General features: G+C 51.7%; 6 protein-coding genes across 6 annotated transcripts; 4 read left to right on the top strand and 2 right to left on the bottom strand.

The window, feature by feature from the left end:
- Nucleotides 1-116: 116 nt before the first annotated feature.
- An01g04110 (uncharacterized protein) lies at nt 117-1,163 on the top strand (the record flags this gene model as incomplete). Its single annotated transcript, XM_001388802.3, has 1 exon — nt 117-1,163. A coding segment is annotated over one exon (1,047 nt), but the record flags the coding sequence as incomplete, so codon positions are not given.
- Nucleotides 1,164-1,878: 715 nt separating this feature from the next.
- Nucleotides 1,879-4,208, top strand: An01g04100 (uncharacterized protein; the record flags this gene model as incomplete). The annotated part of the gene is made up of 8 exons (XM_059747356.1): nt 1,879-2,209; nt 2,269-2,608; nt 2,661-2,673; nt 2,722-2,757; nt 2,804-3,200; nt 3,304-3,360; nt 3,428-4,047; nt 4,107-4,208. 8 exons carry the CDS (start codon nt 1,879-1,881, stop codon nt 4,206-4,208), a joined length of 1,896 nt encoding a protein of 631 aa, XP_059599614.1.
- A 156-nt stretch (nt 4,209-4,364) lies between these two features.
- Nucleotides 4,365-5,153, bottom strand: An01g04090 (hypothetical protein; the record flags this gene model as incomplete). Its single annotated transcript, XM_059747350.1, has 2 exons — nt 4,365-5,045; nt 5,145-5,153. 2 exons carry the CDS (start codon nt 5,151-5,153, stop codon nt 4,365-4,367), a joined length of 690 nt encoding a protein of 229 aa, XP_059599613.1.
- Nucleotides 5,154-5,479: 326 nt separating this feature from the next.
- Nucleotides 5,480-7,433, bottom strand: An01g04080 (uncharacterized protein; the record flags this gene model as incomplete). Its single annotated transcript, XM_001388799.3, has 3 exons — nt 5,480-5,536; nt 5,591-6,873; nt 6,932-7,433. 3 exons carry the CDS (start codon nt 7,431-7,433, stop codon nt 5,480-5,482), a joined length of 1,842 nt encoding a protein of 613 aa, XP_001388836.1.
- An 877-nt stretch (nt 7,434-8,310) lies between these two features.
- An01g04070 (uncharacterized protein) lies at nt 8,311-8,596 on the top strand (the record flags this gene model as incomplete). Its single annotated transcript, XM_059747340.1, has 2 exons — nt 8,311-8,390; nt 8,488-8,596. 2 exons carry the CDS (start codon nt 8,311-8,313, stop codon nt 8,594-8,596), a joined length of 189 nt encoding a protein of 62 aa, XP_059599612.1.
- A 537-nt stretch (nt 8,597-9,133) lies between these two features.
- On the top strand, nt 9,134-12,586 carry An01g04060 (uncharacterized protein; the record flags this gene model as incomplete). The annotated part of the gene is made up of 5 exons (XM_059747336.1): nt 9,134-9,402; nt 9,486-10,500; nt 10,549-11,389; nt 11,439-11,654; nt 11,706-12,586. The coding sequence occupies 5 exons, from the start codon at nt 9,134-9,136 to the stop codon at nt 12,584-12,586; spliced, it is 3,222 nt and encodes a 1,073-aa protein (XP_059599611.1).
- Between the last annotated feature and the right edge of the window lie 521 nt (nt 12,587-13,107).

The raw sequence follows: 13,107 nt of genomic DNA, 5'->3' as shown, positions 1-13,107 counted from the left end.
GTCCTGCAGGTTTAAACGAATTCGCCCTTCACTGTGTATAATTCTGGCGCGTCTCGCCCCTTGATGCAATCATCTTCTTCATTGGTGTTATCGTAACTGTTTTCACCTCGATCGAGGATGGTATCTACTGCACTATCTGTGTGTCCGTGGCTGTCCTGCTTTTCCGTGTTGCCAAGGCCCGCGGTCAGTTCCTGGGCCGAGTCACCATTCACTCCGTTGTTGGCGATCATCTGGTGCAAGGTGATGGCAAGTATGGACCGGGTGGTTTCCCTGATGCCCCCAACGATGATGAGGGCGGGTCCCGTCGGTCTATCTTCCTCCCTCTTAACCATACCGATGGCTCGAACCCCGAGGTTGAGGTGGAACAGCCATACCCTGGTATCTTCATTTACCGTTTCTCGGAGGGCTTCAACTACCCCAACGCCAACCACTACACCGACTACTTGGTTCAGGCAATCTTCCGCCAGACGCGTCGCACCAACCCGTTCTCTTACGCTCGTCCCGGTGATAGGCCATGGAACGACCCCGGCTCTCGGAAGGGCAAGGAAGAGAACCGCTCGCAACGGCCCATCCTCCGCTCCATCATCCTCGATTTCTCATCGGTTAACAATGTTGATGTGACTTCTATCCAAAACCTGATCGATGTTCGCAACCAGCTCGATCTCTATGCTTCTCCTCGCACTGTTCAGTGGCACTTCGCTCATATCAACAACCGCTGGACGAAACGAGCACTGGCGGCCGCAGGTTTCGGCTACCCGACACCTACCTCTGATGATGGGTTCCACCGGTGGAAGCCAATCTTCAGTGTGGCTGAGATCGAAGGACGAGCATCTGCTGCGGCTCATGCGGAGATGATCAACAATGAGCATGCCCATCAGAACGCCATCAAGCGTGACATCGAGGAGGGACTCAAGCACGAAACTCACATGACCGAGCGCGAGGCCTCCGGAATCGATATCGAAGCGTCGTCCGACAACAGCAGCACGCCGGACGACAAGTTGGCGCGCGATCTCAAGGACAGCAAGGCATACCGCAATCGGCGCAAGGCGGCGGTGGTGCAGGGCATCAACCGGCCATTCTTCCACATTGACTTGACAAGTGCGCTCGAGAGTGCCTTGGCCAATTCGCCTCCGGAAGAGCCTATTGAGGAGCCAAGCGCATGAGTTGATCCACGATCGGTATAGAAGATGAACGATCCTCCCTGGCTGGAGTTTCGAGATGATTTACTTTTCATGGTTTTCCTTACCCGGGGTTTTGCTTTGGAGCGAGTCGGATTTACGATTTTATTTACTGTCGATTGAAGCTATACCCCTGATGTCTCGCTATGTGTATATAGATAGACTCGTTGAAGACGTACATATATTGTTTAATGCGTTCATGTTATCCGAACTACGTCCTATATAGATTAGATGCCTAGAAATCATCCTTTGAGCTCAAGATTCATAGTAGTTAAATTATAGTTGTTAGAGGCTGAGTTGGCAGAGTCACAGCCAGCCTGACAGGCTCCTCGCAGTCCTTACCGCATTCGGTAGGGCTTGCGGATAGGCACCATTCCCGGCCAATCAGACGGGCGCGCATTACTTGCTCGAAACGGCCCAAAACTTGACTGCAGTGATGGGATGCACTTGACATCGATCATGTTGATATCCTTCGTGCCTCGCATTGATGTCTCGAAGGAGATATGTCTAGACTACACAGCCTCAGTTGCATTTGACTTGGCATGATATAAGGCCAAACTGAAGTTGTAGCCTCCATATATAACTACACAATGGCATCCTGTAGTACATTGAATTCTATCAGCAGCTTGTGCAACCATTCCTCCCCACCAGAATACTTTATTTCTCTTAATCCTACCTGGAGACTGATGGGACTAGCGACATGATTAAAGCTTACAAGTACATATCGCAGAAGACGAAAGACTCCAAGTCTCCCGCACCAAAGCCACTTTGTGCACATCGCTCGCAATGGTACCAACTAGAGTCGACGAACCGCGAAGACTCCGAGTCCTTGGAAAGGCCTATGTCTGGCTCCACAAAAGGATTGAGTCCTGCTACAGGTACTGATAAATGCAGGCTGTGTAAGGAGCAAAAGCACAATGCGCGAGTGTATCGCGTTAAGCTCATTGCTGGTCTTACGCTGCCGTTTACTCTCTCCACACTGGACTTAACTATCGTTGCTACTGCGACCTCGACTATCGCATCTCACTTTAGTAAGACAGAAGACTCTTGCGCCTGATTGTTCTTTCCTGACCATGTACGCTGTTTCTAGACCAGTTCGATGAGCTGAATTGGATCATAACCGCCTTTAGTCTCACATCAACCACCTTCATTCCCATATTCGGTCAGCTTGCCGATGTCTTTGGGCGTCATATTGTACTGCAGACGGCGTTGTTTTTCATGCTTATTGGGAGTGTCCTGTGTGCAGCTGCGCAGACATGGGGTATGCTGCTGCTGGGTAGGGCTTTGCAGGGTGTCGGCTCTGCGGGTCTGAACAATATCATTATGATTATTCTTGCCGACAAGGTGTCCTTGAAGGAGAATGCAAGGAATAAGTCTATATTCACCATCTTTGGAGGAGTGGGATATGCTGTGGGCCCGGTTATCGGAGGGTAAGTGGCCTATCTGAGAATGCTATGTACACTGCTAATGATTGCATTGTAGGTATCTTACTGATGTGGGTAGCCTGGTTGCACGCTCTATACTGTTACTAACGAGATGATAGAGCAATTGGCGATATTGCTTCGTTGTGCCTATTCCTGTAAGTTTGACGGTGCTTTACTCTATGCAAAGGCTGATCAGATTAGATTGCTGTCCTCAGCCACATCATGATCTTTGTGCTGCTGCGGAATGACCTTGTCGAAGGAACCATGTTCAAGAAGGGCTCAAGATGGTCCTCGATACTCCCAGCACTTGCTACCATAGATCTTGGAGGATCGATCCTTTTCATATTTGGTGTTGGCCTCATCATCCTAGGCACTACATGGGGTGGCGCCACTTACTCCTGGTCGTCTCCTCAGGTGCTGGCACCATTGATCATCGGTGCAATCTGCTTCATCGCATTCTTTGTGTACGAGTACCTCCTTGAACCAGGTAGATTGTTCGCACGCATCTTCCCGAAGCACGTGGCGATGCTTCCATACGGCCTTTTCGAACGAACAGACACAATCTGGCTTGCCATAGTGAACTTTTCCACTGGCGTAGGTATGTGAAACTTAGCCATCCATGCTACACGCACAACCGCTCACTGTCTTAGCCTCATACTCCATCTTCTACTTTATCAGCATTTACTACATCTTGGTTGCAGGTTACTCTACCTCAAAGGCAGGCCTAGAACTCTTATACTACATCCCCGGACTAGGAGGTAAGACGCTTGCCAATCGAGACCTGCAACTGACTAACCGTCATGCGTATAGCTGGTGTCTACCTAGCAATATACTTTTGCAACGGCTTCCCTCGCCAAACCTTTTTTCCCCTCCTCATGGGAGCAGTGCTTAGCACCGTCGGTCTCTCAGTAGTGGCTTACGCCATCAGCGCACAAGAGACCAGCCTGCTAAGCGGAATGCTGGTCATCACCGGCGCTGGAGTCGGACTGCGCCTGATGCCATCCTCGCTCCACACAGTGGGCATCTGGCCGGAGCGGATAGCACCAGCGATGTCTTTGATGCAGGTCTCGCTTCCCTTTGGGGGCACGCTCGGCTTGACCATCATGACCAGTGTCTTCAATAACAAGTTCGGCCGCTCCTCTGCCTTAAGGGGCCTAGAGGGGACGGGCAGCTCGCTGAACGTCCATGATACCGACTCGTTAGCATTTCTCGACAATCTGCCCGCAGCAGTGCAAGACAGCATCCGCATGGCTGCTAAGAATGCCATCATGTGGGCATTCATCTCGATCATCCCCATAGTAGGACTGAGTCTCTTAACGACTACATTCATGGGCAACGTCTGGGTAAACGTTCGAGGAAAGAACGACGGAGAGCACGTCGGGGAAGACGATGGCGAGGGACGGAGCGAAGTCATTCACGTTCCTTATTTATGGGCTCTTGCCAAGGTATATCGCCTCTTCCTACATCCTTACCAGAGAGAATGCTAATCAAACACACACCACAGGGCACCATAAACACCCACAAGCGCATCAGCAAGCCCATCTCAAGCAACACACAGCCACCATCACCACTCCGTCAACCCACCCTACAACACAGCACAGCATAGACACCATAGATAGATAGCATAAACCCATAGAATTATACATACATACACACATCAATAATAAATACACCTAGGTCTCCTCCCTCCCCATTACCACACCTCCCCCCTCCCCACCCTTTTTATCATTTCCCCCTGCATCCTCCCAAGGGAAAGGAAAAATCACCTCAAAACCCCCCCAACACCCGCCCACCCCAAGATAAACCCACTCAGCGCCTCACTCAGCACACCACCCCCAAACCAAACATCCCTCCAGGCCGCGCGTCTCAACATACCACCTCCCTTAGTACCCTTACCACTGACCACACCCCTCTCATCCATCCCCTCAACTTCTCCATTCGCACCCGCAAAATACATCCCCGCGCCTAATCCCCCGGAGCGATAGAGTAGCAGGGCGTGGAACAGCGCGGACACGAAGACCGTGCCGAGGAGGTAGAAGAGGAATCCGGTGGCGGATTGCAGGGAGAGGATTCCGGCTGTGAGGCCGAGGAGGAAGGAGGTTAGGGAGTGTAATGAAGATAATGTCTGTGGGATTAAAATAGGTGGTATTGTTAGTGAGAGGGTTCGTAGGAGGTTGGTTGGTTTGGGGGAGGGTTTAACGCACCCTGTTGTTGTGTTGGAGAGATTCCGGGACGAGGGGGTTGATGAGGAGAGAGAGTTCTTGTTTTGTGGGTGGCATTTTGATTGTTTTTGATTGTGTGGTTTTGGATGGTGGACTGTGGGTGGATGGATGATGGTGTTGGTTGTGGTGATAAGTTGGTAGATAGCTAGGTAGGTAGGTAGCATGATGTCGGAGTTGGAGTATATTGCCGGTTGGTTCCGCCTTTGGTGGGTTACTACTTTCTACTCATTATTATTATTACTGTGGTAGACTACGAAGAAAAGGAACTAGAAGTAGGTCTACTCTGTAGGTCTGTTTAATCTGCAAACAATTATATTTACCAAAGCCATGATGATTATACCATTAACATCCTAGCCGTCATAACACGACATGCTGAGACACAGCCCCACGCACGTCTACATGAACATGTGAATACATCCATACAAACAATAAGTCAATAAGTCACTCAAGTCGGTCACTCATTCAACTGCCCCAATGGCGTTCGAATCCCATTACTAGACAACTTCCTCCCAAGATTCATTTCCGATGAGATCGCTCATAGGTTCATTTCGGATCCTGCCACTTATGCCCAAAGCCAATCTAGTCAATTAATGCAATAGAGAGAATGTAAGCAGAAACGTTAAGTCAAGTCGAATGAATGAATGGCTGCACTTCATCACGCAATGTTGTCGAGCTTGCCCTCGGCTTTGGCTTCTCTGACTTGTTCAAAAACCTACAAAGATTAGCATGATGTCTCAACACTCCTGGGAGAGTTTATGTAACTCACCTTGAGCATTTTGTTTCTGGCACCAAGAGCATTGACGCCGCGGTCTTCCAGCGCCTTGTCGTTCAATTCGACCAGCTCCGTCCATTTCAAGTCCTTCAGGTTTTCCGTGTACTTGTGCAGCCGCAGCGATCTCAGCCAGCTGGGAATGTCCTTCAAGAGGTTAGGGTCCGTGGGGTCCTCCGGCGGCTTCGAGCTACCGCGACGACCACGCGGGGACCGGCCGCGAGCCACTTCCGAGTGGTCTGAGAGGTAGCCCTCAGGACCTCCCAGGCCAAACTGCCCGATACCAAGTGCACCCAGGCCGTTACCCATGAGCGGGTTGTTCGGGTCATATGCTGCCAAGAAGCCGTTGTTCTGCGGCGAAGTGAAGCCCATCGGACCAAGTCCGCCAGCACCCTGCATGGCGATTCCAGGCGACGTCGGGCGGGAGCGACGACCCGCCATCGCAGCCTGTTGCTGTGCCTGCAAAGCCGCCAGCTGCTGAGTGTTCAACAGCTGTCCGGCAACAAGGTGACTGTGGCCCGGGAGGCCCGGGCTGGCCAGGCCACCCTGAGACATGGCGTGGCTGTTGGCCGAGTTCTTACCCTGGCCATCGTTGGAGCGAGCCCGACGGTACTTGCGAGCATCATCAAGTGCAATACGGTTGTTGACGGTCGACAGTGCGGCCAGCTTCATCGCAGTCGCGTTGGCCACCATATCGGCCTGCGAATTCTGCTGGGGCTGCTGCGGCTGCTGGCCAAAGGTCGCCGTCATGGGGGTGTTGGTCATGGAGGCCCAGCTGGCATTTCCAACATTGTAAGGCGAGAGCAAAGGAGCATCAATCTCGGGGGCAGGGATCGTGGCGGTTTGGGTAGGGAGCGGAGAGCGCAGGCTCGAAGGAGTCTGGCTGAATTGGCCCATGGGCTGATGACCGGACGAAGACTTGGGACGGGCGATAGGGGGTTGCGGCTCAGATCCGCGCTGGGCCCAGGGCGAAACCGGAGGCTGGCCCAAGGTGTCGTTGCTGTTGTCTGGGGCCGAAATGGTGGGTGCCACAAAGGAAGTCCGATCGAAAACAGCGCTGTTCCGGTTCGAAGGAGGAGCATTGCCCGTTTGCTGGGTGAACTCAGCCTTCTTCTTTGCAATTGCCGCAGCAGCATCAGGGAACATGGCATTGATGGTGGACGAGTCGAGCCCGGAGTTGCGCTTGGCACCGGGGGACGGCGGGGGGCGACCGAGGGAGCTCCGGGAGCTGTCCACGTTCAACTTGGACATGGCATCATTCAGGCGGTTAGACATGGCATCTGCCAAAAGAACATTGTTAATACCTGTCACGCTTGTCTGGATTGATATGCAACTCACCCTTCTCGCCAAAGTTGGCCGGAGACAACAGTCCCGACATGGGATGGCTCTTGGCCATCTGCTGCAAGACCTGAATGAAGAAACGAATCTGCACCTGAGTGGTCTGCTGCAACAGAGCGTAAAGGGCAGCAGTCCTCTCCGCCTCGCTAAGAACCCGGAACCACTGCTCGATGGCGCTAAGCTCATCCTTGAAATCCTGGTCCAGCGTGGCAGCGGCCATTTCTTCCAATGTAGTCTCGTACTGATCAATATCCGCGAGCCACTGCTGAGCCGCACGGTCCAACGGATCCTCCGCGTTGTTCGACGCCTGCGACTGCTGATTGAAGTAGACTTCCGAGGAAGGACGGATGCTGCGGGATGACAGAGGAGATGGGAAGCCCGACATATCGGCCGATGCACGAAGCTGGTGCGATCCTAGATTACGAGACGACGATGGAGGACGAAGACTGGACTTGGAGGCTTCAGGCGTGCTGTTGCGGTTGCCGATGATATGGCTGGCCATAAGTAGAGATTGAATGAGGGTAGTATTCTGGAACAAGGAGGGTCAAAGGAAAGTCTCGGAATGGGACTTTCTTTTCTCGAATGTCTTTCCTCTTTTTAAGTCGGTCTCCCTTTATGCGAGGCCCGGATGGAAAATAAATACAAAAAGAGAAGAATTACTGCAAAACACCTGCAGCACCTGCTGAGTTTGCGTGTCGTGAGGGTTGGTCGGAACAGGAGGTCTTTCTTATTTTGGTCGCAGGCTGGGAGATAGCGAATCACCCAAGAGGCAAAGGATCAAAAGCGAGAAATCTCTCTAAGGACGGAGACACTTTTTTTTTCGGTTGGAAGAGGTGAGAAACCCAACTGTGTTGGTTCTGGACAATGACGTTTGGGGCACAGACCAGTCCAGTGGCTGCACTGCCCGATTCGGATTCTAGGATGGAGGAATCAAGCGAATCGCAAGAGCATCAAAGGAGGTGTTTTGATCAATCGATTGGAGAGAGAACGAGAAAAGACAGATGGCCGGAAGAAAATCCTCGGTGGATGGCGAGAGAAACGCGGCGACTTCCCGGGTGGAATTAGTGTAGGGGAAGTGTGGGTTGCGCTTTTTTTGACTTTTCTTTTTCTTTTTTTTCTTCTTTTTTAACGAAAGGATGTCAGGGTTATCTGCAATAGTGTGTCAAACACAGCAAGCAAGATACCTAGAGCATCAAATAAAAAGGAAAGTGAAAAGAAAAAAAAAGGGGGGGGAAGCGAAGAAGCAGAAACTTGATGGCGAGGGAGGTGAGGGAAGATGGGGGGGAAGAGAGAGAGAGAGAGAGTAAGTAGATGGGGGGAAGAGAAGGAAGAGGGAGAGAGACCGAGACAGAGGGAGACGAAGAAAGGCGGAAAAGACGATGGAGAGAAGCAACAGAACAAGTCAAGAACGAAAGAAACAAGAAGCGAAACGAAAAAACGACACTTTGCCGTGGCGGGCGTAAGAAAAAGTCACCGGATTGGCTGGTTTGGGTTATGTTTGGCTTAATTTGTTCTCCGCCGAACCTCTTCTTCTTTACTTGCTTCTTCTTCTTCAGCTCAGATACTCTAGAACATCATTCATCTACATTCTATATCTTTTGTAACATTGACTATATCGACAATCCCATCGATCAAGATCTGACTATATCTTCTCCTTTCATCTGACCTATCTGACTTCTATATCCCACTGCCTCCGACGCGTCCCAGTCGGCCGGTCTGGCCGGTTTTCTGCATCGGCAAGTTTAGTCTGGGATTGGCGGCGCTTACATGTTGCTATGAATAAACCCTCCCTCCAGGTCCGTGATCCGGCCTTCCTTTATCGCTCCGCCTTACCCTTTGTCTTGTGCGCCTCCCTACGGTTCTCGAATGATTCTAAACTACCTTCTCTAGACGCTATTGCAACGCCATCCAACCGTGTTTTCGGATACAAGCCCCAATTGCTTGTCTGTTTGCTGTGGCTCCACTACAACCCAATGATGATCGCTTCTTTGTCGCATAGTCTTGCACAACGCTCCCCGATATCCTTGAGACGACTGAGACGACACCTCGGATAGTCTGTCTGCTTACTTGGTGATCTGCTCCTCAAGGGAGGTCTGTGTTTAGTTTCCAGCCAGTCTTTGCATTCTAGGGGCCAGTGGCCGGGCAAAGTCTTGCTACACAAAGTCCGTATTAGTAAAGTCACCTGAATACTTGTATCCCAAAATGGATTACCCGGACGACCATCACCCACATCACCAACCTCCCTCGCAGGAGTACGTCTATCCCGATATTGATGAGACGATACATTACCCATGGCAGGGAAATCAGCCAACCACGCAAGGAGAGGCCTCCATTCACTCCGTTCTGGATCCGCGCCTGTATAAGGACCTTTTTACAGGTAACGCCTCACAGGCTCAAGATGAGGCTTCCTTGGATGAGGATGCAGAGGCGTATCATGATGCGGACGACTCGGACGAGTCCCTCTATACATTGTCTTCAGAGGAGAGTTCAAGGCTAGTATCACGACGTCATGCGAGTGTTCTTGAGTCTTCTGTCTGTTGCTGACCGCACACAGTGAGGAAGAGTTCTCTAACCAGGCTGATGAAGACGACGAAGCCTACGGTCGGAGACGTCGCAGGGGCACAGGCCCCTTCTCTGGTCGGTACGGTGCGCGCGGTGGAAAGGGCATCAGGAGAGGACCGCGCAAACCACTAGAACCGAGCCCCGAGTTCAAGATCTTGCATTCGGAGGCAACCTCTGCCTTCATCGATGGTGACTATGACCGTGCCATTGATCTAACAAAGCGTGCCATTCAGGTTAACCCCGAGATGTTCGCGGCGCATTCGCTCTTGTCCGAAATCTTCTTGGCCCAAGGCGAGAAAGACAAAGCATTGACCGCGTTGTTCAGCGGCGCTCACACGCGGCCCAAAGATCCTACAGTATGGGCTAAAGTAGCAAGGATGATCCTCGAACGCGCCGGGGAGGAACGTCAAGGTGCACTGAATGACGTTATCTACTGCTATAGCCGTATCATTGAGCTAGATCCGAAGAATTACAATGCCCGATTCCAGCGAGCAGCGATCTACAGAGAATTGGGCTACAATGGACGAGCAGCGACAGAGTATGAGCGCATCTTGAAAGAAGTCCCACACAACGCTAGGGCGCTTCGACACCTGGCAGAAACCTACATCGACCTCAACGATGTCCAGAAAGCCGTGGATCAGTGGCGGGTGAGCGTGAAATACTTCACGTCTCTAGAACCGGAAGATGCTCCCGAATTTTCTTGGTCCGATGTCAACATCTACGCCGAACTGTACAGCTATCTGGGCCGGCCGTTTGAGGGCCTCAAGGCCCTCAAGTCTGTCTCGAGATGGCTTCTAGGCCGGAAGGATGATACGATGTGGGAGGATTTTCATGAAGACGACCGGGAATGGGATGCGGATGATTCTCCTCGACGCATCAAGGCTGATGGATACGAACCTCGAAGGTGGCCTCGAGATTCGTACGGTCTCGGTCTACCCCTGGAGTTGCGGATCAAGCTGGCACTCTTTCGGTTGAGGATGGGTTATGAGCACAAGAACGAAGCTCTGGTAAGTGCTTTAGTATACGAATAGTAGCCGGCCTATTCTCTGACACAGAAACTACAGCATCACCTCGAGTGGTTGAACCCGGAGGATACGTCCGAACATGCTCGGTTGTACGATTATGGCGACCTTTTCCGAGAGGCCGCTGATGCGCTCAAAGACGTTGGGCTTTTCGAAGAGGCACTGCGGTTCTACATGCCCCTCCAACAAACAAACGAGTACGCAGATGTCGGCTTCTTCATGGCAATGGGAGAATGTTGCAGTGTATTGGGCAAGCTCGAAGACGCCGAGAACTGCTTTCTTACGGTTGCGGAGCACGATGCACGGCACGTGGAATCCCGCGTGCAGCTGGCAAAGCTTTATGAGGGCATTGGCATGTCGGAAGAGGCTCTGAAATACGTCAATGAAGCGGTTCTGCTAGGAAGGCAGGAGAGCCGTAGTAACCGCCGGCGCAAGGACACAAGGCTGGAACAGCTGGCGGTGGAGTTCAAGGCAGCTGATGCGGCTCGTGAAGACGCTGCCTTGAGGTCAATCGCGCCTCAGCCCCCAAGCGCTGACCTGCCGGCTGCTCTGACTACTACTACTACCTCAGCTGCAAAGGATACGGAGATAAATGAAGAACAAAGGATAGCAAATGTGCAATATCTCTATGACAAGTTAATGCAGCTGCTTCCGCAAGCGAAAGAAGGCAACGCAGAAGCCACGGAGGACTGGCTGGATATAGCAGACGCTTTGCTGCGTGAATTTCGGTCAAATCGAGTATTCTATCCCATTCAACGCAACATAACCTTCTTGGGATATTCGCGCGAAGCACAGAGAAAGGCGGGGAGACACAAGGGCCGCAACTTCATCGATGAGATGCAAGAAATGGCTGGGCGTCTCCAGGAGTCTTTAGGTGATTCATACCCTTTTGTGTCATTGGAGCATAGCTGACTGTTATCCAGGGAGTATTCCTGACGAGCCACTTCAAGGGGCTATACCAACTGACTACTATGGGATCAGCTTCAATGAATGGCTCGACCTTTTCTTGCAGTATGCCCTCACTGTAGCGACGCAAGGAGAATCCGACGAAGCGTACGACACGCTCGCAGCCGCTGCGGATGCCAGCGTCTGGTATCACTCCAAAGCCGACACCCGCATGATTCATGTTTGCTGGTTCAGTGAGTCTCCTTTGCCGTATCGTATTCTGCATGAGATACTGACCTTCCCAGCTTGTGCGCTTCGGATGCAGGATGAAGAGACGCTTGCAAATGAAGCACGATGGTTTATCAAGGAATATCAATTCGTAACTGATACTTATCGCTTGTTTGCCATGTTGAGCCGGCTCGTCGGTGATCCTCACCGGTCTTTGTTCCACTCGTCACCAAACATGAAGTTCATGCTGCGCCAGATCAAGGCCATGGACTTTACTGTACCGGACGAGGTTACAGGAGAACGACCAAATCGGTTCGTGCGCGAGTCAGCTTACAAGGAACGCGCATCCTTGTCTACGCGGGACGAGACGACTGGTGAAGCCATCCCGGCAGATGAAATGGACGTTGCCCTGCTTGTGCTATACGGCCACATCCTTTACTCGGGAAACAGTTTCTACCCAGCCCTGAATTACTTATTCCGCGCCTATGCACTGGACGATCAGAACCCAGCCGTCCTGCTCTCCATCGCCCTCTGCTACATCCATCACTCACTCAAGCGCCAGTCCGAAAACCGACACTACCTCATCATGCAGGGGCTGTCGTTCATGCAGGAGTATCGACGCGTCCGTGAACGACCAGGAAGTCTCCTATCGGAACGGCAAGAAATGGAATTCAACTTTGCTCGCGTCTGGCATAGCTTAGGGATAGCCCATCTAGCAATAGAAGGCTACCAGCTCGTGCTAGATCTCGGCGCACAGATCCAAGCGCAATCCCAACAAACGATCCCGCACCCGAAAGATGGCAGCGATGTCGTCATGGGCGATACAGGGCTAGAAGCGCAAGCCCCTTTCGTAGAGGACTTTTCGCGCGAAGCGGCGGTGGCGCTGCAGATTATCTATGCCCTGAACGGCGATTATCAATCAGCCCAGAAGGTCACGGCCAAATGGCTGGTGATTTAGTCAAGAGAATTCTAGTGGCGAACCATTGATCCCCGGAGGTCACCTGTACCATGTACCCATACTTAGTGACTGTACATAACGACTTAACTAATTGTTTAGTTCAACCACTAATGCCGCGAAGCAATTAGGGATGGATGGGTGGATGCTCTGCTAATGCACACTCACGGACGCGGATAGAGTACCTAGGACTCAGACCTCCATCAGCATATGCACGTACTTTGTCCATCCTTAGCTACTTCTAGCTACTTACAAAGAAAGCATACCGCATGACCTGCATGCAAGTAGGTAGGAATTATGTATCTGTGCAAATGACCATCTCTTACCCTGTCAAGTCCCTTCCTAGTACGTAGTACTTACTTCCCCGCTTCCTGTCATATCATGTGGCAACTATCCACCTTCTTACTTGGCAGCTAGCTACGTAGCTATTTTACTGTGATTGCGGTAATGATCATCACATATGCAGCACATGCACCATGACATAAGAGGCGAACATGACAGGCAGGGGCACAAGCAGCAGGGGG

The sequence above is a fragment of the Aspergillus niger genome, assembly GCF_000002855.4.
Source record: "Aspergillus niger supercontig An01".
NCBI lineage: Eukaryota > Fungi > Ascomycota > Eurotiomycetes > Eurotiales > Aspergillaceae > Aspergillus > Aspergillus niger.
The sequence above is the reverse complement of the archived record's forward strand: the minus strand, read 5'-3'. Positions and strand labels throughout refer to the sequence as shown.